Source organism: Bos taurus, chromosome 4 (genome assembly GCF_002263795.3).
Source record: "Bos taurus isolate L1 Dominette 01449 registration number 42190680 breed Hereford chromosome 4, ARS-UCD2.0, whole genome shotgun sequence".
Lineage (NCBI taxonomy): Eukaryota > Metazoa > Chordata > Mammalia > Artiodactyla > Bovidae > Bos > Bos taurus.
The window spans coordinates 96,466,574-96,493,082 of NC_037331.1; the positions used below are offsets into that span (position 1 = coordinate 96,466,574).

Genomic DNA, 26,509 nt, shown 5'->3' on the forward strand with positions numbered 1-26,509 from the left:
GTCATTGCTACTCTTTCAATTGTTCAACTGCTCTAATTCTTATATCTTCAAAGGGTCAGCTTCTACAGCTCACAGAAACGGGGAAAGAGAATTATCCTGCAGGTTTCTGGTGAAGGCAATTATACCTGTGGGCTGAAAGATGTCAAGCTAAGAACAGCTTGGATCGCCCAGAGCCAGTGTTCTCTCTTACGGACAGTATGGCCTCATCCCCTCCCTTTAATTCCCTGTCCATGTCTTAGCCTGAAAGATGTCAAACTAAGATTCTTGACTCAGCCTGGACTCCTAAGAGGATGTCTGGCCGCTTGTTTAGTTTGAAGCAGAACACCAGCAGCTTAGAGCTACTACGGAGAGGAGTCTCACTGGTGGATGAGCAGGCCACCAGCGCCTGACTTTTAGCAGTACACATTCACTATTAATAACAGCCAGTCAATATTTTAAACCATTGCACGTTGGCACATTTTCTGTAATAAGTTATTGACTTTCCAAAGGCAGGACTTGGTGCTGATTAGACCCTGCTGTCTTCTAGAAGTTTACCAGACATTAGTTTAGTGTGATAACATCTGACCAGCTTTCAAGATACTTTATTCTTCTTGGCTTCATGAGCCAAACCGTTGTGGTTCAAGGTATGTTCTACTTAATGCAGATACTGATTGGAGTGTGTCGCTCCATGAGCCTGACACAGATCAAAACATTCTCCCCAAACAGCTGTCTTGAGGTTAACAGTTGACCTGGGCAGAGTTGTGATACAATTCACAGGGAGGGCTCCAAGGTGCAGAAAAAGGCATCATCTCACCTTTTATTTCCCCTGAAGTGTGGTCTTTTCCTCTTGCATGCATCTTGCTTATCTGGACGAAAAGTTAATAATGGTGCTGGGAGAGAGATGCCCTGACAAACTACCTCCTGTTTTCATGGATTTAACCAGCGTGAAGTGCCTGACTCTTCCGTGCTGTATCTCTCTGCCAGCCAACAAGACTGGCAGCCTGGGATGTGCCAAGTTCTTGGCTCTAAATTGCAAAACAAAGCAGTATAGGAGGGAATTTGTGAGTTAGCTGATTTGCAAACACTGCAGCAAGTCACCAGGTACACATTTGTTTATGTGTACCTATTATTGCTCCCAGGCAGCTACCTGGATGCCTTCCTGACAGAATGTGCCGCTGCTCAAGTTACCAAGGCTTCCTTCATTCACGCTGAAATGAATGCAACTTCTTTTGCATCATTTAACAAAAAGAAAAGTTTCATTAAACAAGAGTCACAGAGCCTTTCAATAATTATTTGAGGAGTGTCCCCGATGTCACTCAGAATCAACATCAGGTTTACAGGTGTGTCCACGAAGATGCCAAACAAATGGAGCCAACCTGGGGATTCAGATGCATGAGAAGCCACACTGACACTTCAGGGGGCTGGCTGAAATTTTCCGGACATGTTAGGTGCATCCCAACTTTCTCTAAAAGGTATGTGGATGTTCTTTCCATGCCCCCAACTCCAAATACGTTTATTATCATCACATATCTAACAATGGACCTGACCGAATGGATGTGGAAAGCATCTTGACTCTTCACCATAAGCCTACAAAGCAGGTTCCTGCATTTCCCCTCGATTTACAGTTGAGGAATCTCAGGCTTAGGTGGGGCAGCTTAGCTAGGTCCCCCAGGTGGTAGGTAGCAGAGCTACAATCTGAACACAGATGCACCCTACTCCGGAGCCTGAATGCTTAAATTCTAATGTCCAAAGATATGACATCACAGAGCACTGGTTTTCCCTTCATTTATTTTCCAGAAAGATCTTTCCATTTGGCATGGATGCTCATTTCCAACTTCCAGTGCTGAAACACCAATTTGCTGGTAGGAAAGTGAGAGTTAAAATCAGGAAGTTTAGATAAAATCAGAAAGAGATGAGGCTCTCGGGGTTAATTTTTCTTTTTCCTTTTAACATTTTTCTAGTATTGCAGGGTCAGAAGTGCCTAACCCAGGAACTAGTGGTTGCTCCAGGCAGGGTGGCTTTGGTCATCGCAAAGAAAGGAAGGTTTGTGCAATTGGTAAGGATCTTACTGAATCCTACCTCCCCGGGAGGCAAATTATAACTTTGCCTGTCTGAGGTTCTACAAAATGTGTTGGAGCTTTTTAGAGGAAAGGTACCACACAAATGCAAATTAATAACATTATAAGTCAACTCAATTCCCATAAGGATAACCATTTAACCCGGCAAAAAAAGAAAAACAAAAAACACACAAAGCCCCAGACTATGACAGTCTTTGTCAGAAAATATATTTATTATTGATAGTGAGTGAAGTAAAGATGTCGGTTTTCATGATAGAGGAGAGGTTGCAGAAGCCAGGTTGCCTTTATGTTTATAAAAAAATGCCTTATTTCACTTGTAATCAGAAACATTATTCCAGTAAAAGAGGTACACTTTCTCTTTTTGTCTTCTTACATGATCACCATAATAAGTTAAAATAAAGTAGCTTTTAGATAGTCAAGGCAGAAAAGGAAAATGGAGAAGCCTGACATGCCACAGCGCAGCCAATTCCGCCAGCACTGCTGGCCGGAGATGGAGGAAATCTGGCCTTCTCTTCTCCCCACTCCAGTGACCTCAGCCCTTGATTCCAAGCCCTGGCTCTGTGGGAGCCCAGGTTCACCAAACGATGGAGCCTGGTTAGAAGAGGAAGTAGAATAGAAAGTACACAAGGTGGAGAGGGCTGCCTTTCTTTGTAATTATCATAAATGGGGTTTATTAACACCGCGGCATGTCCTTGACGGATGATCCCTGATCTAGGCCTTGGCTTTTCAAACTGCTCCTGATCAAACCGAGATATGCTTCTGCTGAATTTGCTCTCCGATGTTTCTCTCTAATGATCTTCTCTTTAAATGGGTTGCTTTCTCACTAGGAAAAAAGAAATGTTCCACCTCTGGAATTAATGTTGAAGGAATTGTCCTTCTTCTAAAAGTTGATTTTATCCTCCCTTCTCAAGCGTGCTCTGCAAGAGAAAGAAAACGTAAGATTTAGCATCAGAAGGAGGGGGCCAGAAATGGGCAGGAACTACTTGGTACTGTTGTGTTGCTTTTCAAAGACCCACCTCAAAAACATGTACAGCAAGGCATATGCTTCCTAGTCTCGAAATATGACTACCTCTAATGAACACCACTACGGAATCACGAATAATCTCCAAATAAGCCCTCCCCCACCATATCCAACTGAACCCTAAGGGTGAGCCCGGCCTGGCCTGTGAGTAAGGGTACGGGGGAGCGTGGCTGCTGTCTCACTACGCTGGACACCTGGGGATGTGTGGGGGCTTTCTGGTGGCATGGACTGGGAGAAAGCTATTGCAACGGGGCAAGGGGTGGGGTGAAGTGGGGCAGAGAGGGCATCTCTCAGTTAAGGTCAAGATCTGGTCCCTTAAACTTCTGCTCACTTGAGGCAGGGTGCAGCTGTTCATGAACTCACAATGCTGGCTGGAGCTACACACATCTAAGTATTCCCACATTTCAGAAACGGCCCCTACATTCTATTTAGTTATCTGTGTGGGTGGGTGTGAGGAACAGCACACAGGAAGAATTCTTTTTTCCCCAGCTTTATTGAGAATTAATTGACACGCATCACTGTATAGGTTTAAGGTATACAGCATTATGGTTTGATTTATATATATTCTGAAATGATTATCACTATAGGTTTAATGTCCATTATCTAATATAGATACAATAAAAATAAAAGACACAAATTATCCTTGTACTGAGAACTCTAAGATTCACTTCCTTAACAACTTTCCTATTTCATAATGCAGTGTTACTCATTTCTAGTACTTATTTATCTTATAACTGGAAGTTTGTGCCTCTGACCACCTTCCTCCAATACCTCCACCATGCCACATCCCCCCACACCTGCCACCTCTTGTAACCAGAAATCTTGTCTTTTTCTATAAGCTTGGTGTTTTGTTTTTTGCTATAGATATGACATATAAGTGAGATCATACAGACTTGTCTTTCTTTGTCAAATTTATTACCCTTAGCATAATGCCTTCAACATCCACCCACACGGCAGCAAACAGTAGGATTTCCTTGGGTTTTTTGATAGCTGAATAATATTCGACTGCACCACAACTTCTTTATCCATTATCTACTGATAGAAACAGGTTGTTTCCATGTTTTGACCATTATAAATAATCCCACTATGAACATGCAGATATATTTTTCAACTTCGTGGGTTTTTTTCCTTTGGATATATTCCCAGAAGCAGAATTGTTGGATGATATAACAGTTCTGTTTTTAATTTCTTAGAATCCTCCATACTGTTTTCCATAGTTACTACACCAATTTAATAATCCCACCAATAGTGCACAAGGGTTCCCTTTTCTCCACATTTATGCAGTGTTTGTTGTCTCCTGTTTCTTTGATGATGGCCATTCTAACAGGTATGAGGTAATATCTCATTGTAATTTTAATCTGCATTTCCCTGATGACTAGTGATATTGAATATCTTTTCATATATCTGTTGGCCATTCATATATCTTTGAAAAAATGTCTATTAAGATCCTTTGTCCATTTTTTAATTGGATCTTTTTCTTTGCTTCTGAGTTGCATGAATTCTTTATATACATAGGATATTAAACCCTAATCAGAAACATGGTTTGCAAATATTTCTTTCCCATTCTCTAGGTTGTTTTTTTCACTTTGTTGGCTTCTTTTGTTGTACACAAGCTTTTTAGTTTGATGGAGTCCCACTTGTATATTTTGTTGCTTGTACTTTAGGTACAATTTCCAAACACTAATTATCAACACTGATGTTATGGAGCTTTTTATCCTATGTTTTCTTTTGAGAGGTTCATGTTTTCTTTTACTTCAGTCTTTAATCAATTTTGAGTTAATATTTGTGAGTGGTATATGACAGGGGTCTAGTTTTTATTCCTTGACATATGAATATCCAATTTTCCCAGTACCATTTATTGAAGAGACTTTCTCCACTGAACATTCTTGGCTCCCTTGTCAAACATTATTTGACTGTATGTGCTTGGGTTTAACTCTGGGCTCTCAATTCTGTTTCACTGGTCTATGTGTCTATACCATAGATAGCACCATACTGTTTTAATTATTATAGCTCCAGAGTATAGTTTGAGATCAGGAGATATGACACCTCCTGCTTTGCTCTTCTTTCTCAGGATTCCTTTGGCTATTCATGGTCTACTGTGGTTCCAAAAATTTTTAGAAGTGTGTTTTTTTTCCCTCTCTTTCCCCCCCCTATTTTTATATTAAAAAATACCATTGGAATCTTGATATGGACTGCAAAAAAACTATAGATGACATTTGTTAGTATCGCCATTTTAGAAGCATTAATTCTTCCAATCAGTGAATACCTTTCCATTTATTTGTATCTTCTTTGATCCCTTTCATCAATGTCTTATAGCTTTCAGAGGAGAGATCTCTGATCTCCTTGGTTAAAAATATTCCTAAGCATTGTATTGTTTTTTAATGTTACTATGAAGTGAAGTGAAAGTTGCTCAGTCGTGTCTGACTCTCTGTGTCCCCAAGGACTATACAGTCCATGGAATTCTCCAGGGCAGAATATTGGAGTGGGTAGCCTTTCCCTTCTCCAGGGGATTTTCCCAACCCAGGGATTGAATTCAGGTCTCTTGTATTGCAGGCGGATTGTTTACCAGCTAACCCACAAGGGATAGATGGGATCAATTTATTTTTTAGAAAATTCACTGTTAGTGTATAGAAACACTACTGATTTTTGTATGTTAATTTTGTATTCTGCAACTTTATTGAATTTGTTGATCAATTCTAACAGTTTTCTTGGTTGGGTTTTTAAGATTTTCTACATACAAAATCCTAAACAAACACACAAAAGTTCTTAATGATCAGATTAAAACTCTAACTAGCTGGGCCTGGAGATAAACTGTCTCTATTTTTTAGGACACCAAGAACAGCAGGAGCCCAACTCAGGGAAGCTCCCGTGCTAGAAGCGGAAGGCGAAGAAACCCAGCGCGGGGGAAGGCCCATCGTACTGGAAACCGGGACAGTGAAAACCGAACTCAGCAGAAAGCTCACGCGGCCCAGTCTCAGATTCCAGAAGACCTCCGGTTAAGGTAAGAGGTCCTCGCTCCTATGGCTGGAGGGACCTTTACAATCTCTTGTTTCTTGTTTCCTTGAACCTCCCGCGAACAGGCGGGCGGCAGGGGCACACTGAGGGACTCTGGAGAGGCTACTCCTCAGCATGTCCCAAAGGCACTATCTGCTGAGCCCCAGTAGCTATTACACAAGCCGGTGCGGGTTCTTCTGTCCTTTCTCTTCTCTGTGCCAAGGATCAGACCAATGAAACTGCGAGCACTGGTCAGATATTTAACAAATTTTCCAGCCGGCTATGAAGGGGATTCCTTGGCACATTTTTCCCACTGCTTTTTCCTCCTGTCCTTCAGCTCTCTCCCGGGACTCAAGCCCGGCCAAAACTAATGAAACTCAGGCTCTGATGTCTCATTGCAAAACTTCATTGAGAGACAAAGCGATAAGAGGTGGATTTGCTAGGATCCAGAGAGAAGCCACACTTCAGGATGTAAACCATTGCCGAGGGCAAGGGCTGGGGCCATGGAATTAGGCCTGGCTAGGTTTTGTGGAGAAGGCAACGGCACCCCACTCCAGTACTCTTGCCTGGAAAATCCCATGGACGGAGGAGCCTGGTAGGCTGCAGTCCATGGGGTCGCAAAGAGTCGGACACGACTGAGTGACGTCACTTCACTTCACAAGAAGACAAAACTCTTTAGTTTTGAAGAATCCTTTCTCCTTTAGTTTTGAAATTAATCAAGAGGAAGAGGCTGGGTCAGGCCCAATATTGCCTCTGATTTGTTCATGCCTTCTTCCTTCCATCCCTCACACTTCCAGCCACTTATTCACGTATCCAACTTCTTAACTGAGCTCCTACTAGGCACTCATTATACTGAGTTAGGTGATATGAGGAAAGAGGCATAATAGAGAGTAATAACTTGCTATTTTTAAAAATAATTTGCTAAATACGTTAACATTTTCTTTTCCTGAATAAATGATACATGTACACAGCGTAAGACTCAGGAACAAAGAGTACACAGGACAAAGTCACTTTCCCTTTCTCCTACTTCCCAGTTTTTTGTGTACTCTTCCAGAGAAGGTATTAGTTCAAAAGCAGAGCGGTGCTGCCTATTTCAGAAGAGGTAACTCTCTGCAGCTGGAGTGATCAAGCAAGGCGCCTCCGATGACCTTCCACTATGGACAGAATACACAGACAGAAGGACTGGAGGTGGGGGGATGAGGTGGGGAAGAACTGGGAAAGACTCAGAGGAGGGCACAAGCCCATTATGCATGGGATGAAGAATGAAGGAGAGACAGGCCTGGCTAGAGGAAAGGACGGACTCTCCGGACGCACCAAGGAAAAGAGTATAAAAAGGGCCCCCTGTGAATGTTAGGCTGGGATTCGTCCTTGTTGGCCACTGAAAAAACCTGGGAATCTAACAATTTTTTTTTTCTTGACAGGAAAATGTCATTTAGAAAGGTTACCCTGACATCCTTAACACAACGGCTTCAATGGAGAAGTGTGTGGAGGCAGGAAAACCAAGAGGAGGCAGATTAGAAATGAAGCCAGGCTGGGAGCAAGAAACAGTGATAAAAAGACAGCAGAAAGGGGAGAAAGCAGTGATGGAACCTCAGGCATGAGGGCTCCTCACTGACAGGGAGGAAGGCGGTGTGACCAAAAGACACAGGCAAGTCAGTGAGAGGAGTCATTTTGGGAATAAGAAAGATGACTCTAATTTTGGGTCTGAGACGATGATGAGACATCCCAGAAGGAAAGGTCCAGAGGGAAGTTGCAGGCTTGGGAAAGAGCTCAAAGGTCTTTACAGATAAAGATTTAAGGATAGAGATGAAGAAAGGAGGCTGAAATAAAGGGGATGAAAAGGAAGAGGAGGACAAATAAGCATCCTGGGTCATAGGAGCACAGGGGGAAGAGCGTACCCTAAAGGTTATCCTAAAGTGTCCATGATGGCAGGTTTCTAAGAAGCCTATGTCCACAGGGCACAAAAGATATAAAAGCAGACTAAGCAGTGTGTAGAGGACGCATATAGAAATGGTCAGAAAAACAATGATACAGTCAAAGAGGAAGTGAATCAGAAAAGCTAGACGCGTCTAGAGAAAACTGAAAAGACAAAGCAGATCAAGCGGAAGACTCCACTCGGCAGAGAATCGTCTTGCAGAATTAACACCAGAACGTGAGGCTTCTCTCAAACCCATCACTCAAGTATGAGCTCTCTATTTGTTTGAAAGCTTAAAAATCGAGCACTTACCATGTAAAAGTCAGACCAGGCAATGCCACAGTTATCATTTATCCTCACACCCTTGTGACTTGATCCATGAAAGTCTCTCCAACTATAGAGGCAGGAAGCTCTATAAACTCCACATACACAGACAACCTTGCCACAACATTAGTTGTTAATACAAAACGGAAGTCAGTGTAGAGAGATCTACACTGAGGTTATGCAAGGGCACTTAGATACTAAAGAAAATGATCACTTTGCAGGTTATAATCTGTTACCTGCCTGCTCAAAACAACATAGCTGTGCCTCATTCTACAATTCAGGTCTCACAGTGATAGCAACAGTCGTGTGACCATGTACCTCTTTTCCAATGTTACAAAATGATCCACAGTGACTACAGTATAACTGAAAGCAACTGCTAAAAGTATTGGCAAGAGTCTAGGGAACCTTTTTACTGTTCTCCTCCCTGTAACCCTGACCAAATACAGAAGGGTAATTTTTCAGCCCGGTCATGTAACGCTAAGAATGTCAGACACTCTTAAGAGAGACAAGCTGGGCCTTGGATGGTGTGAGGACCATGGGCCAGTCTACCAGGAAGGCACTAAAAGAACATTTTTGAACAAATATAAAACATGAAAGAAGTAACCAGTCACAAAATACTTTGCTATGTGTATTAAAAACTGCATCCTCAAAGAGTGCATGGCCGTTCACCTGACTCCCAGGCGACTCCCTGAAGACACAGGGGGCGAGGCTGTGTCTTCCAGGGCTGGTCTACACGTACACATGCTGTCAAACTGCACTCAGCTGCCACCAATGGGTGGTGGAGGCGGTACAAGACCACCTCATTTCTGTCAGAGACATTCACAGACATGATGTCAAGTTGAAATTTTTTTTCAGTGAACAAACTGGTAAAAACATTTCGTGTTTTTACTGTATCACAAGTATGCAATAAAAACCTGTCCCAATCCAGGAGCAAGGACCTGAGGCCTGACAGGGTCTGTATCAGTCAGCTTCCACGTATAGGTTTTTTAAGTCGCTGCTGTTGGGCTGAATTTCAACTCTGCATAAATTTAACGCTGCATAAATTAACATAGGAAATTCCCCAAAGAATGAGGGAAAAGATTTGCAAGTTATAAAAAACTGCTTCCTTCATTTAAGGAACTGCTAACACTTAATCTTAATGTGGAGAAAGAAATTCCTGGCATTTGCTCATCATTCACGTAGTGGGGCCTGCGGAAACGCCTTTATCAACAGCTGGGTAAATTACCCAAAGGAGAGACTGGTTCAGGCACCCAACACAGCTCTTTTCCTAAGTCTCTCTGATCCCGGCCACTGAGGAAGAAGCTGGCAAAGCACCGTGTCAGACAGGAGCAGGGCCCCTGGGGACAAGAGGACGCATGTCATTTCCATTGATTAAGATGATCTAAAGGTCTTCCTCAAATATTTTAGTTACATAGTGATCTCATCAACTGCTTTCTTGGAGGGGTGGGCCACCACTAGCAGCATGTGAGCAACTGGTCCTCTCCATATATGTAAGAAGAATTACGGTAACCCTGGGTTACTCACAACTATCCTGACAATAAAAGTACTGTTCCTGGTCTTTATGGAAAAAAAAAAAAAAAAAAAGATACCAGACTTTCCTGGTGGCCCAGTGGTTAGGAATCCACCTGCCAATGCAGGGGGACACAGGTTCGATCCCTGGTCTGGGAAGATTCCACGTGCCGCTGGGCAAGTGGGCCTGTGCACCACTACAACTGAGCCCGAGCACCCTGGAGCCAGTGCTCCGCAACAAGAGAAGCCACTGCAATGAGAAGCCAGTTCAATGCACAGCAACAGAGACCCAGTGCAGCCAGGAAAAAAAAAAAAAAATCACCACTCAGAGTGCTTGTCTCTGTGAGCTTACCCAGAATCTCACCAGGATTTCAAAAGACCTAGTAAAGCTGGGTTATGGAAGAAGGAAGGCTTACCAGGGAAAGGTTTACCTGGAAACAGAAACGTGTCCTGACAAACCTGAGTTTTCACTACAGAGGGACAGGAAAAGTGGGAAGCAGAAGAGAATGGAGCTCTGAGGAGGAACAGGGAGTGAGAGAGACAGGAGGAGAAGACTGTGAGAAGTAAGAGAAAGTAATCAATAAATTCAATTTATGAGAAGCACAAAGCATGCCTTGTCTGTGTGCCAAGTACTATTCCTGGCCACCTGAAAATCCGATTAGCTAACTTATTTTGTTTTCAGTATCTGTCTCTTCCCCCCAGCAAGTGCTGTTCTTTATTCTTCCTTCTTGGAGGAAATGCAGGTTAATTTTTTTATGCCTGGGTCTAGTTTCATCTCTTCTTATGACAAATGCTCTCTGTGTGATATTCACATTAAGTTACAAGTAATTAACTGTTTATACAACCTGCTGTAATAACAGACAAAACACTAACATACTGCACTTCTAACTCTTGAGGCATAAACACTAGAAAAGAAGTGCCTATTAAGAAAAATAAGAGTCTATTACCACAGTAATATTTCTTCTATTAAAACCAGATTTTTTTTTTTTTTTAAGAAAATGTCATAAAGCAACTATTACTCTCAAAAGGTGCTTTAGAAAAGGACTCCTGTGACAGAAGAGGCTGGAGTAGTAAATCTAAACTTTGGAATTTCATTTGCTTTGACATGACTCCAAATCTGAAGGGGTGTCCCATGGAAGGATGGGAATGCCCTCCTCAATGCCCATGCGTCCTCCTCAGGATAAGTGGCCCATTAGGTGATTAAGAAACCTCATTGTGAGTGAATGAAAGTCGCTCAGTCATATCCAATTCTTTGCGACCCCGTGGACTATACAGTCCATGGAAGTCTCCAGGCCAGAATACTGGAGTGGGTAGCCTTTCCCTTCTCCAGGGGATCTTCCCAACCCAAGGATTGAACCCAGGTCCCCCACATTGCAGGCGGATTCTTTACCAGCTGAGCCAAAACGGAAGCCCAAGAATACTGGAGCGGGTAGCCTTTCCCTTCTCCAGAGGATCTTCCTGACCCAGGAATCGAAGCGGAGTCTCCTACATTGCAGGTGGATTCTTTACCAACTGAGCTATGAGGGAAGCCCCAAGACTAACGTCATTAGGTGGTGATGATAAACAAGCCTTCAGACACAATAAGAGCAGGCTCCCTTTTAAAGCCTTCTCAGGAGGTGAACCTTTCTGGTTTATCTTGGTGCTCCCTGAAGGTGGGCATGTGTGTGCATTGGAAGCAACAGCCTAAGGAGAGGGTCTCTGATGTGGGTCAGGGGAGGGGAGCGGGTACCTGGGAGCAGCAGAGCCAAGGAAGGGTCCAGTCACAAGTGTGAGCTGGCCAGGGGGCTGTTACCTCGCCTGGGTGCCCTTTCCTCCCTCCCGCCCAGGAAAACCGGATGTGGCTCCCCATTTGGCAGCACCTCTAGGTGCAATGGCTTCCCAGGTGGTAAAGAACCCGCCTGCCAACACAGGTGACATAATGAGACTTGGATTCCACCCCTGGATTGGGAAGATCCCCTGGAGGAGAACATGGCAATCCACTCCAGTATTCTTGCCTGAAGAATCCCATGGACAGAGGAGCCTGGTGGGCTACAGTCCATAGGGTCGCAGAGAGTCAGACACAAGTGAAGCAACTTAGCGCACAGGCACAGCTGCAGTGGGGCAAGAGGATGGGAGAAAGGCACTTCTTTTTCAGAGGCTCCTGACCTCTAAGACATCTGATTTATTGCTGAGGCTGAGAACGGAACTAGTCAGTCTGATGAGACTGCTGCAGGTGGCTCAGACCCAGGAGGCTGTGACTGGCAGCTCTGCCTCTCCTGAGAGTGGGGAGTCAGACTTGGCAAGATCTCTGAGGCTAAAGACCTCTCACGTGGTTCAGGCCAATGGGGCTCTAGAGCTATGGTTCTCAGACTCCATGGGCACATGAGGAATCTGTTGGGAGTTCAGATGTTCAGGTCCCACCTCTGATTCTTGGGGATGGACCAGGCACGTGCATTTTAAAGACATTCCCCCAGTGATTCTGATCATCCATGTCTGTGATCTGACATTACAGGGAACAGCGTACTGAGTCTGGCATTATCAAGTCATTCTGGTTTGGACTCTGTCCCATCTACAGACCTCTGAAACCCTTGGGGTGCTAATTTTTCCAAGTTAAGAGATGTGATTAGGTTATGTGATTTCTATGTCCTTTGAGCTCTAACAGCTTGAGTCTATGAAACCATTTGCATGTAATTTATAGCTCATCTTAAAACAACGATAAAACACAACTTGCTCTGAACACTAGGTTTTTCTTCCAAGAATTCTGATTTCTAAAGTGAAAGCTACTGATATGGTTTCAGGTGCTCTTCATACTCAAATAACAGGGATGTATGTCCTCGATCCCTGATCTAGTGTAAATCCAAGTACAAGGGGAGATAAATCCACTGTTCTCAAGAACACCGACACGTCGTGCCATGGCAAATTCCTCTACAGGCACTGATCTTGAGGTCTTCTATGTTGAGGACAACCACAGACTGGGGTGTTGCTTATATTTTCAAAACAAAGAATCAGGTACACTAGTCTTGGAACAGAGTCACTTCATATTAGGATCTGGCTTCATTTATCAGGTCAAATAACTTTCTGATCTCCTCAAAGAGGTCAGTGGAAGCACAAAGGCCTAAGTGAGGGCGGGGCTGACTCACTGATAAGATGTCCTCATTTCAGTCCTTCCTGTAGCTGAGCTGCTTGCCTGGTCACCGCCCCACTACCCACTTGTTGATTTAAATCTTGGCTCCAGTTCAGGAGTTCTGTCTAGCCTCCACCATCTGACTCCAGCCTCCTTGCTCACCTCTGGCCCATGGGCCTCTCCTGGGTCAGGCCTTTATTTCCAGTCTGGTCTTTCCTTGGCTCTCCTGAGCCGGCTTCCTGCTCTGTTTCCACAATCCCTTACCACCCACGGTCCATGGTGCATGGGGTGGAAGCCAGCCCAGGGCAGAGAAGCCTGGGGCCAGCTGAGGGATGTAGCCTGCTTTCTCCAATGCAGCTTACTAGTCGGGGGGCTCCATTCTGCCAGGCAGCGCTGAGAGCACCATTATTCACTCCACTGACTTTGGAGAAACTGTGAGACTCTTTTTGCCCCCTCCCAGTTCATTCTGCTACCCTGGCTTCCTCGGGGCTGCCAGGAGTACCTGCTTTAGCGAAGGACCAGTCAACACACGGACCAATCAGAAGCATGGCTCTCCTTCCAGAGGGGAAGCTCAAGGCTGACAGCAAAATCTAAGAAGTAAAGGCACGAATGCTGGAAGCCACCGAAGCAGAGACGCTGCTTGTGCCAAAGAGCCCGTGTCTCTCACTGCGAAGGTGCTCAGGAGCCTGGGCGCTCGTGCGCTCGGTCGCTTGCTCTCAGACACGGAATACATGAGAGCTACGAGGCCTTGGTGGACCCCTGAGCTCAAATCCTTAATTCACCAAAGGAGAAACTGAAGCCCAGGTCACTGTGACTAGAGTGGAGTGTTCCAGCAGTCCCCATAAACTTCCCGCTCCAGTGAGCACAGGATGTTCAAGAATCTAGCCAGCTTCTGTACCTTTCTGTCAATAGCAGCAGGGCTGGGAAAGAGCTGGAAAGCTTAGAATTGCTACCCGCTAAGCAGCTACATTCTGCAAATAAACTGAGGGGCAATGAAGGGGGTCCCAGGGAGCAGGGCAGTGCAGGCTGGGGAGCAGGCCCGTTCTACACACCTGCTGTGTAAGCGGGACTTGGGCACGTTTTGGCCCACTAGTGGGCCAGGACTACTGGCTTCCCGCTGCCCCTCCCTCCCATTCTCCTGTAAGGTACGTGAAAACAAGAGTGAATGTGAATCAGGCTTTGCCGGTAAGAACAGGTAATTCAATCTTGAAGAGTTTATAGAACGCTCTAAGGCTTAAAAAAAAACAAAAAGCTATGAGGCTAAGCAGATATGAGAAATGAAAGACACAGAAGTCTATCAATCAATGTCCTCCTATATTTTTAAATGCTGGATTTCATAAAGCTAGCCAGTAGCTTTTAGGTCTTAGCAGTAATAATTACAGCAATTTAATATCTCTTTACCATTATGAAGAAAACATAACTTAATATATTGGAAGTAATGGTCTAAAATGTCTCGTCTTGACCATGAGGAATTGTTTAAGACTAGCTGAAGAAAGACTGATGTGAATTAAGTGGATGAATAAGAAACAAAAAATAAGGCTAAGGAATATCCGGAAATTTTCTTATCAGTGAAATCTATTAGTCTGGAGAACAATGCCCCAAGGGAACCAGTGAAAGCCCAATCTTATGAGTCATTTAAAAGTGGAGTGGATTTGGCTATTGGAAGTATTCCAAGGGGAAAACACTTGTGCTGCGCAGGAAATGGACAACATGACCTAATGGGTTGCTGTTATGTTTAGTATCTTAGCATGTTCAACTTGTTCTTTGGATTTAACAAGGAAACGTAAGAAGAGGTGTTGACTGGTCAGGAACTGTAACCACAAATGAAGGGTCGGGACCAGGTATCCTGCCCAAAGTCTCCAACAACAGGCGCAGAACGGGGGTCACAAAGTCAGGCTAACTTCACACACACGGGAAAACGTGGTGTTGGTGGGAAAGTGAGCGCTCAGGAAACACTGGCCATTCTGGCATGGCCTTAAAACGGGACAGCGCTCAACTGCACCTTTGGCTTTCGTCGTCACAACCCCACCCCTCTATTTGTTACTTTCAGTCTCAAAGAGGACTTCATTCAGTCTTCAGGTTTTCCCCTTTCACTTCCTTCGTTATTGTCCTTCCCTCACCACCTTATTTCTGTGTTCCTGGATGTCTCTTCACACACCTAACTCAAAAGCCAAACACTATTTTTAAATGTGTTGTTTTATGGCAGGCTCTGTCTTGGTCTAGTTGTTAAATTTACCATCATGGCTTCCCTGGGTCTCAATTCTCTCAACTGTAAAATGGTGAAAATAAAACCATCTCTATTTACATCTCAAGTTGTCATAAAAAAACAAGTAAGAGAATGGATGTGAAATGACCTTGAAATCTAAATCTATAGACATACAGGGTGTTACCGGTACTTCCCATTTCAATGCCGCTCATCTTAGGTTTAAAAGGTTTTGTGGACATATCATTTTAATACTACCTAGTGTTATATACTCCAATTCTAATACTCGAATATAACAGCTGTGAAAACAACAGGCACCAGAAACACACTCACTGAAAATAGCATTATATTACACTGCAGAGGAGAGGGGTGGGGAGGACGGGAGGCCCCCTTGGGAATCACTAGTAGTGATTTGCTGCTTTTGGCCAATAAGTTGGTTTTGGCACAGTTGAGGCAAGAAAGGAAAAACTTTAGACTTCCTGAATATTCTACAGAAATGGAATCCTCACAACACTGTAAATGATATGACCTCACTTCACAAGGCTCAGGGCTACAGAGCCAGTAAAAAACAGGGCCTGGATACAAACCCAGATTTGCCCAGTTCAAACCCTCTGCTGTACCATGTGGTATATTTGATTTTGTCACAAGTTAATTTTGTTTTACTCTATGAATGTGGGCTACTGATCTCACCAGGTGGTGTGTACACAGTTCAACACAACCCAGACAATCAGGACGGAGTCAACACTCTGGACGCCATTGCAGGCACTGCTTCAGTGATGCTACAGATCACATCGTGGACATGGGCACCTGTGTTACAAGACGCCGGTGTCGAAATATACACTTTGCCCCGCCATTCTCTGCACTGACTACCACCATCACCTGGATACAGCACCTACATCAAGCTAGAAAAATCCATGAATCCAACTTACAGGTTCCATGTGCTTTAGTCAGTACTGATATAGATGGTTGGAGATTGTTAAGAGCATATCAGAAGCTATTTTTAATTAATAAAATGAACTTAACATTAGCAACATTGCTTCTACCAAAAACCTTGAAAGAAAGGAATTTCTGGCACACTATGGATAGTCAGACAAGCGCCACAGGAGCAGAACAGATAAAAGCCTCAAGCCACAAGATCTTTAATGACAACACAGGCTTTTAATAAATCTTGGTTCCAGTTTTTACACTGGTTTTGCTGTTATTTTCCAGCTATCCAGACAATACTGACCCTCCCATATTTCCAGCATGTTAGAAATTTATACTAACTGGCATTATCATAACTACAGCAAATGAGACTGCAGGAAGGCATGCTGTGCAACTCAAACACTAGATTTAGTTGGGTTACAAGGTCAACTCTAGGGAGTTTGTCAGCAGAAAGAACCACAGTTTCCAACAATTTTCATCTCTCAGAACCACCTATATCCAACTGTTAAATCAGTTAAATGATAGGCAATTATGTGACCTGCCAGAATTGTTAATTTGCTTCAGGGTTTATCATTGGCTTTCTAAAGTACATAAATTAGGGAGAACACACGTCCTGTGATCCTCCCATTATTCTGCTATGAAAGATCATACGAAGCATATGGCTATGGTACACAGAAGCAATGGGAACTGCTTCCTAAGCCCATCTCTGGCCTCTCTTTTCCTGCCAACTGAGTGGACTCTACCAACTGGCAGAAGACGGAGAGGTGCGTGCATTTGACGGAGGGGTTGTTTCAGTTTTATGTCTGCCTTTTGTTTTTTTAAACCAGGCTTTCGGCATGACTGCTGCTAAGTCGCTTCAGTCATGTCCGACTCTGTGCGACCCCACAGACGGCAGCCCACCAGGCTCCCCCGTCCCTGGGATTCTCCAGGCAAGAACACTGGAGTGGGTTGCCATTTCCTTCTCCAATGCAGCAAAGTGAAAAGTGAAAGTGAAGTCACTCAGTCGTGTTCGACTCTTAGCGACCCCATGGACTGCGGCCTCCCACCGGGCTCCTCCGTCCATGGATTTTCCAGGCAGGAGCACTGGAGTGGGCACCAGTGCCTTCTCCATCGGCGTGACTGCTACGTGTTTATGAGCTTGAAGCTGTTGGCCCCTTAATGTGTATCCTTCCTCTTTGCTGGCTTTGACTACTGGCCCAGAATATGGGGCAATGACCTTGATGACACAATTACAGTGTAGAGGACAAAAGTTCAGGGCAACTAGAAAAAGTATTATTTAAGTAAAGTCTTTTTTTTTCTGCAAGTGGAACACAAGGATACTATGGACTCTTCCTACCACCATCTGGATGAAAGCTTAATCAACTCTTGACCGCACAGAGCTTGTCACCCCCATTAACCTACCAAGGCCTTCCCAGTGCCCTGGATGGCAGTCCTTCTATTCCTCCGGCGCCCCCGGTAGCTTGCTTCGTGCACCCACCTGTTTGGCCTGATTGACGCAGCGCATGTACTGGCTGGCCAAAGCCGAGCAGCTGAGGGTCTGCTGCGTGTTCTGGCGGTAACACTGGAGAATCTGGGCCTGCAGATCAGCACAGACGGGGTGATACTCATACCGCCTGGAAACAAAAACAGGTACCACTGAGACAAATGGGCTTCAACCTGAATGAAGATCAAGGCTAAAAAATACGTAAAGCATCAATATACAAATGTTGCAAATGAAAAAATAATAATTAAAAAAAAACTTTAAGAGAAATAATTTTCTTTGACCTTTTAAGAAAGATATTCTACAAGATAAGTGACTACCATGAAATTCATTCTATTAACTGACACCCCCATGAGGCTCTCTGGACAGAGAAGCATTGCCACCCAATCCAAAACGTGACTGCATGAATGGAGTCAGTTACACTGCAGCCCAGCAGCTGGGTCGGCAACCTGGGAGCCTATGTTCTCTTCCGCTCCCACCTCCAGTGGGTCACAGAGCTGGAGATCCTGCAGTCCAGTCCTTTCTCCATACTCACTGTTCTTATATTAATTCTTAATCATTTATATCCTGGATTCAAGCCATGAATCTCTGGTCTTGTCTCTTAGCTTTCACCCTCCACTCCTACTCTCCCAAAAGGTTCTTTCTCACAGCCAAGTCTAGACAGCATCTGCATTCCAAATGAAATACATGGTCAACAGGCAGGTCGTTGGGATCAGGTTCCTGCCTACTTTTTCGCCTCAGGTCCCACCCTGTACAAGCTGCAGCCTGACCACATTCCTTCATGTCTTTGGTTCTTCAGGGTTTGGTTCTTCCACATCTCTTCACGTCTTTGCTCCATTGCTCTTGACTTTGGAAATGCTCTGCACCCAAGCCTCACCCTTTTCTATGTATCTGGAAAACACCTGGTTTAGTTGCTAAGTCGAGTCCGACTCTCACGATCCCATGGACTGTAGCCTGCCAGGCTCCTCTGTCCATGGGATTCTCTAGGGAAGAATACTGGAGTCGGTTGCCATTTCCTTCTCTAGGAAAACACCTACCCATCTTCTAACACTTGAGCTAAGTACTGAAGTGTAACCTCTATACGGCTTTCACTAGCTCTCTCCATCCACAGTAGAGTCCGTCATTCCCTTTATGATGACCTCTCGCCTGTATTAACTCTTTCACCGTGTACTGAACACTGATTGTACTACAGTCGACTGTGACTTACTAGCATGCAAATCCCAGGTAAGGACTGCATCTTATTTTCTCTGTGATCTCAGCTATTGACATGGATCCCTCTTACAGAAGGCATGCAATAAATTGTTCAGAATACAAATGAGTGGACAGAAAATTTTTTTCATTTCCTGAGCTAAAATTTTACTAATTATACTTACAAACCTCAAGATTTTAGAGTGCTTTCAGTGAATATGCAGAACTAACATAATGCTTCCAAAAAGCTGACAATATACACTTGAAAAATGGTAACAATAAAATATACCAAATGGATTATACAAACAAAACTGAAATACTCTTGTAAAAATGGTAGAGGAACTTGGATTATAAGGAATAAATACACAGAAAAAAATATATATTATCACTTTAATCTAGGGAGTCTGTTTTTTTTAAATAGTTTTGTTTAATACAAAAGGTTCTAGACTTTCTTACCAGTTCTTTTCTTGAAATGTAAATTTGTTATTTCCATAGTAATCTTGAAAATAGCATTATTTTAAATTTGATGGGTTCTAAAATACCCCTAGAGAACACAGGAGAAATATTTCTCATCAATAAGGAAACCCCTGGGTGAAGATTTGTCTCCTCATTACTTTTATCCAACACTAAGCTAATATATATATATCGTTAGAATAGAAAACTGAAATGCAAACCACGTTACTGGCCCCTAAGGGAATTTACTTCTTACTACCCTCTGAAAAAGAAGACAGAGAGATAACATTGTACTTTTTCATTCATTACCTTACTGTTTTGCCAAATACCCAAGAACAGAATTTAAATCCAATCCCATCCTAGCTTTAAGATTCTCAAGTTCAGATGTCTGTGAATGTCTCTGGACACGGATTTCCCTAATCCCCTACCATGAACATCAGTATCTAAAAGGAGTCAGCTGTGCTTCAAAGGGTAGAAGCATAGACACGACTGACTGATTACAGCAAGACACACATCTGAACAAATAATAAAATAGGATTAAGCATCAGGTGAGCTGAGACAAGCACATGTACCACTAATGCTTCTAACAGCTGAAGAGGAAGCAGGGTTACATTCCATCCGGGTGCTGAGAACCAACATCCCTCCCATATACCTTGGATTTAAAACAGGGGAAGGGAGATGGGAGAGAAGGCTAGAAGCACCCTCCCCATTAACATGCAGTGAAAGACCGAAAAGAATGAGCTGCCACATACGGCTCATCACAGGAAGATGCTAGAGTACTTTTCCCTTCTAAAAAGACTATTCACAATAGGATTCATTCATCAAACACTATGGGCTCCTCAGAATGGGGTTATTTAAGGTGTAAGTAAGCATTTTATCTTGGGTTCAGCTATTACTCCTGCAAGTTAAAGTCCATGAGTTATTTATGATTTGCAAGGTGTCAAAACATACTTTTGTCACCAGAAATCAATACTACTCACTTCCAGGGCCCTCGATTTCCTGTGTGGTAGTTAGGTCTGTGTGAGAGTGTGTGTGTGTGCACGTGCAAATGCAGACATTTTCTGAAACCCTTTCTGTATACATGTCAGCCTGTATTGATGATTAGATGACAGACTGGGGGAAAGAGAGGATGGGAATCAGCGTAATTATCTTCCAGTTCCTGGACTAGGCTCTGGTATATTTTGCTTGGATTAACCTGTAAGGGCAAAGCTCTGTCTCTGTATTGATCTGCAATGCTTGTTACGCTGCCCTAATGCACTGTTTTCACTTTGGGAAAATGCTAAACGAGATTACTATCTAACATTAGAAGGCCATAAAACCCAAGCATGGCACCTTCCATTCAGGAAAAGGGTTTGAAAGTCATTTCCAATATGCATTATGGTAAACCCTCCATACAGTCATTGAGTCAGCAATTGATTTTTATTGACTGCTTCCATTCCTGCTTATGGAAAAAGCCACTATTAGGTAAAAATAACACAAGGCAGAATTTCAAGATACCCAAGAAGGAAAATTAAATCTTAGCTGCAAGAGACATTTAAACAATTTAATTTCTTGGTATGAAAAGATTAACAAAAATAAATAGTGAACAACAAAAGAGAAAGATGAAATATTTGGAGAACTCAAAACTATAAAAAAAGAAGTGAGAGAGAGAATAGTTATCCAAAAACATACTTAGCAAAAAGGAATTGGTGGAATAAAGTTGATACATGGAAACATATATTACTCAAAAAAAAAAAAAAAAAAATCCAGTTGAGTGAACCTGAAATTACTGGGGACTTCTGATGGATTCCACCGCCTGTACATCTGTCTGTCTACCCCTTCTGTCCCTCTGTGCTCTCTAGTCCACTCCCAGTCTGTTCCCTGTCTCTTCCCTCTTTCTCACCAGCACGAGAAGCTGGGGCCAAGCCCTCCCCATCCCCATCCCCACCCCTCTTCACCCCGCGGTGGCACTTCAGGCCAAGGACCTCACTCATAGCATCCAGTGGCAGAACTACAGACCAAATACCTAGATAAAGAACAAAAGCCACAGAAGCACTCTGGTAGGTAGTCTATAGCCAGTAACATATCGATTTTTTTTTGCTAATGTTTAACAAACACTAATATTCATTGAAAAGGTAGCTTAGAAAATACATCCAAGTATTTTTCTTATAACAATGACAGATCCATTGTAGAAACTTCAGGGGGAGGGAATCCCAATTAAGGCTAAGTTCTTAAAATATCATGGTGATGGACAAAAATTATCACTACTGTTTCTGATCATTTCCTTCAAAGAGTTTCCTGTAACTTGGGAATTAACTGGTCAAAGAGAAATGAAGATACTTTGGTAAAAATGAAGTTGAGACAAACAAGCCGTATTCAGAACACTCTTCTTAAGGCTCTGGTATGATACATTTCTACCTGGTCCTCTGTTTTAGAGCTATCTGTTGATTTGGCTGCTGCCTTTCCTACTTTCATATCTTAGAAACTTCTTTGATGTGGGTCTGAGCTTTCTATTTCAAGGAAACTACTTAACCCATCTTTTCAGTTCTAATATAAACCAAGGATAATGAGGTAATTTCAGAGAAGGGAAAAAAATATGGAGATAGCCCTCCTCATGCCACTTAGAAGGCTCAAGAAGTCATATAATAGTGAGCAGGCACAACTTCTGAGGCTCTCAGGAACACAAAAACCGTTCTAAGTGGAGGGTGAATACGATAGTGGATACCAGGGTAGCAACCATGCATCCTTTGCGGGATCTGGTGGCCTCATAAAACGATTACCTTACATTAAAAGCAGGTACATGACACACCCGGGGAGGGAAACGTTGAGTTCTAACTTCTGCAACACAATGCAAAAGCTCTAACTGTAACTCTGTGCTGAAAATGTTTCACTAGATTGTTAAGTCCAGGGTCTTTCTGCTTTTCTTTCACAACACAAAACTAAAACTGCCAAGCATCTTGCCAATATTTAGTAATTCACTAATTTCTCTTATCATGTGTCATAAAGCTATCATAAATGTAATATAAAGGAAGTATTTATCTCAAATGTATTCATTATCTTTTATTAAGTTTTTTCATTTTTAATTTTACTTTAAATTATAATCGTTTTCAGAATAAAATGTAAACAGCCTCTTTCTAACAATGCAAGATCTGAAAAACAACTCAATTTCAAGCTTTTCTGACATTCTTAATAACTGCTAACCATCTTTATTAATGATGTTTCTATCTGAGCTGTAATCAAATTTCCACAATTACAGTTTGGAAGCAGCTTAACATCTCCAAAAGCTGCTTGCTTTCTCTACTTCAGTTTGTCTTCATATACATTTCGCTATAAAATCTTAAAAAGTAAAATAAAATAAAAAGACTTTTAAAAATATTTATTTTACAAAACGAACACTAGCTATGATGTTTGTCTATCACCTAATCAAAAAATTTTTCTCTGTCCCATCAAAAAACCTACAAGCTGTGGAATGAAGACACTCCAGGACCAAATGTTAAATCTAAATCTCCAAAGACTTCATCAGTGTGTAAATGAGACCAAGTCATCTTAACACACACCAAACGACTTTTATTTGAAATATCTCAATAAGGCTTTAAGGCCAGGAAAAGCATCACCAGCACCACGATCATCACCATCCTCAATGTGGAAAATCTGACTTTATAATAATTTTAATTAGAAAACTGAGAAAATGTTAATATTGAGCATACACAATGCACTGCCCCTGGATTTCTTTTACTTTAAATACATGCATCTATATAATACTTTGAACTCGTGTGTGTGTGTGTGCGCGTATGTATGTTCAGTCGTGTCTGACTCTTTGTGATCCCGTGGATTGTAGCTCACCAGTCTCCTCTGTCCATGGTATTTCCCAGGCAGGAACACTGGAGTTGCCATTTCCTTCTCCAGGGGGTCTTCTCAACCCAGAGATCAAACCTGTGTTTCTTAGATCTCCAGAATTGGCAGGTGGATTCTCTACCAACTGCGCCACCTAGGAAGCCCACTGCACTCATACCAACACAAATTAAAACTACATTAAGTTATTTTACCTAGGAGGCTTTGTGAATTATTTCCATTTCCTCCGATCTTGCTACTTTAGAATATTCACTGAAATTGGGCTAAGGATGGAAAATATGAGAGCTATTTCTTTCAGTTACTCCAACAACAAACACTGAGCCACATTTATCAAGCATGCATTACATGCCACTCACCATGGTAGGTGTTGAATAAGACAAGCTCCTTGCCTTCCACTGACTCCCAAACTGGGGGCGGGGAGGGGGTGGGGTTGGCGGCACGGGAGACAAACGTGCACACAGAGTCTTACAATGAGAACGGGTAAGTTGCAAACAAAATGCTAAACAGAGCTCTGATTCTGAACGGAACAGAAACTGAATAGTGTTCCAGACAAGCGGACATCCATCACCAGTGAATAGCAAGTGAGGGCTGCCTTTGGGTTCTTGAAGTAACTTTCAAGCCAGCAGGAAGATCTGTCCATAGCACCTGGAATATAGAGATAAGGCCCCGAGATGGAGAGAACAGACCTCCTCACACCGTGGAGATACGAATACACCCACAGTCTGGTGACTCCAAGCCTTCTGGATGCTTCTGCTTTCTCTGAGAGCAAAGTTTAGTGTTTATGTTCATGACATCTGCCAGTACAGACATGTTTGGAGAGCTGGGAGTAGCCACGTACAGTAAGAGCTTATGAATTCTGAGTTAAGTAGGGGATCCCCTGTAAATAACCAGAGGCCAGGAGCCCGGTTTCAGACCTGTCAACAATAAACAAATGTTGAGACAGGTTCCCAGTTGCTTTGTCTTGGTAGGAGGGCGGTGGTGGTAACTTTCAGAATTACTCAGCCTTCATCATATTCCCTACTTAGGGACTGCCTTCTGCAACCACGGAGAAGGAAATGGCAACCCACTCCAGTGTCCCTGCCTGGAGAATCCCATGGACAGAGGAGTCTGGTGGGCTGCAGACCATGGAGTTGCAAAGAGTCGAGCATGACTGAGTGACTAACACTTCTGCAACCACTCTACTGCTTTACTACTTCGTATGGCCAGGAAGGAGAAGACTGGATAAACTGGTCCTAGAGCAAGGCCCAGATCTGGAGGCAGGAGGGAGGTAGGAGGAGCTGCAATAAGATGGGGAAGAACCTTCCAGAATCTGAGGGGACTCCTGGAGAAGAAAGGGAAGGCATTATGGGCCAGAACAGTCCAGATGGAGAGAGAGCAGAGGGACAGGCTGAGCAGCTAACCCACCTGTGAGGAAGGATAAGGGAAAGGGGGGGCTGCAAGTTCCAGCCTACGGGGCTGGAACAAACAGGCATTTGTTTCCAAACTCTGGAAGGGTTCACCATGCATCCTTCCTGCTCAAGTCCTCAGGCTTAGGAGAGGAAGAGCTGGATACAGTCGATGTGGCTGTCCCCCGCCCAGCCAAGGGGAAGGTACCAGTGCTGGCAAATCTAGCGGGTTTTTCCTGACAGAGGACACTTGAAATGAGACGAAGACATGCCAAGATCAAGTTGAACACCAGACACAACGTCCCAGAGGTAATCCTTCCGTATATGGAGCAATACTTATTTCACAGGATTTATTATCTCATTTTCATCAATGCAATCTAACTATTGTAGTAGCACAGAATCAGAGCATCTTCCAGTTGAGCAGTGTGATACCAGCAGCCTGTGCAGAAATATGGTCAAGCACACACTTTCATGTTAGGCCCCTATTTTTAGGCACTTATAATTTTTCAAAAAGCATTACCCTCGGGAAGAATTGTCTATGCTCCTTTCTCAGTTGAGGAGTGACTGGGGGGTGAGATGTTTGGTGAAATTCCATTTGAGTTACCCAAGCATAAAACTACATGCCAGTACCCTTACCTCTTCCCTGCAGTGATCAAATCTGAGAGTGCTTTTACTAGTAATGTAACTCAAGAATAGCTTAATTTAAAACATTTCAAAACCGCCATGTATCTCAATGACTGTGACACAGTCTAAAAAACTGGATTAAGATAAAATTTTAAGTCTGTAATGAGAGAGCGTGTTATATTACATTTAGGTGATATTCTTCTTTTCACCAACATTTTGAAAGCAAGATCCAAATACTAGGTACACCCAGGGAGGAATGTGTCTGACTCTCTTTAACTGAAAGAACTGCAAATGTATTTACTGCAGTGACAAGTAAAGGATAAAATTATCCACACTGATCTGCCCTAAGTGAAAGTCACTCAGTCGTGTCCAACTCTTTGTGAGACCCCATGGACTATACTGTCCATGGAATTCTCCAGGCCAGAATACTGGAGTGGGTAGCCTTTCCCTTCTCCAGGGGATCATCCCAATCCATGGATCGAACCCAGGTCTCCCGCATTGCAGGTGGATTCTGTACCAGCTGAGCCACAACAGAAGCACGAGAATACTGGAGTGGGTAGCCTAGCCCTTCTGCAGGGTATCTTCCTGACCCAGGAATTGAAGCGGGGTCTCCTGCATTGTGGGCAGATTCTTTACCAACTGAGCTATCAGGGAAGCCCCCAAAGTGTCAGAGTGCTAATAATGAGGAGTGGAAAGAGGGCTAGAGCTGGGCCTTCTGTCTGTTTCCTGTCCTGGTGACAATCTGTAGGGGAGGAGGCTGAGGGTCTGCCCATGGCAAGAGGGAAATCCCAAAGAGGGCGCCCTAGGCCATGCCAGCAAACCTCCAGGAAATGGCCAGGCAGAAAAATGTCACCTAGACATCAGGTGAAGGGGGAGGTAAACATGTGCAGAAACACAAAGAGGGAAAAATATTCATATCTGTAAAAGAAACACCCTCATAAAGCTCACAGGTGGGTCCAGGGTCAGAGTGTACATCAGGAAGTGCTACAGCTGTCCTGAGGAAGTAGCTGAGGGTAATCTACGGAGTCCATGGAGGAGAGGAGACAGGGTCTTGGAAGTCTTACCATCAATGAAGGGTAAAACAGCAAGAGGACACGTAAGAGGCTCCACGTGAGCCAAGGCCCAGGTCTCAGTCAAACTGGGCATGTCCAGGGGATCAGGTTGCAGGGAGGCTGGCAGAGGTGAGGTGGTGCTGAAAAGGGAGGCACAGGGATGCGGATGGTCTTCTGACAAGGCAGAAGATACTTAGATTCTGTTCTGCAGGGGAAGACAAGCCACCAACCTTTCTAAATGAGAGAATACATTTACAAAGGTGCTCTCTTAGAAAGCTGACCGGATGTGAATAAAACAGATGGATGAAAGTGGGAAGCATCCAGGCTGGGAGGCCAGTGGAGCTGTGTCCAGCTATAAGGACAGGCAGGAACAGAGGCACTGGGAAGCAAGGATGCGGTAACTGATAGATGTGGACATAAAGAAGGGCAACACACACATGGCTTCA

At 43.5% G+C, this 26,509-nt stretch overlaps 1 protein-coding gene across 2 annotated transcripts in view; it reads right to left on the reverse strand.

The window, feature by feature from the left end:
• Positions 1 to 2,245: 2,245 nt before the first annotated feature.
• The window catches only part of CHCHD3 (coiled-coil-helix-coiled-coil-helix domain containing 3), a 292,530-nt gene continuing 268,266 nt past the window's right edge, over positions 2,246 to 26,509 (reverse strand). The window contains 2 exon segments of one of the 2 annotated variants that reach the window (NM_001035475.1): positions 2,246 to 2,974; positions 17,528 to 17,663. In NM_001035475.1, coding sequence (NP_001030552.1) covers positions 2,951 to 2,974; positions 17,528 to 17,663 — 160 coding nt within the window. In that variant the 3' untranslated portion in view covers positions 2,246 to 2,950. 2 annotated transcript variants of the gene reach the window in all.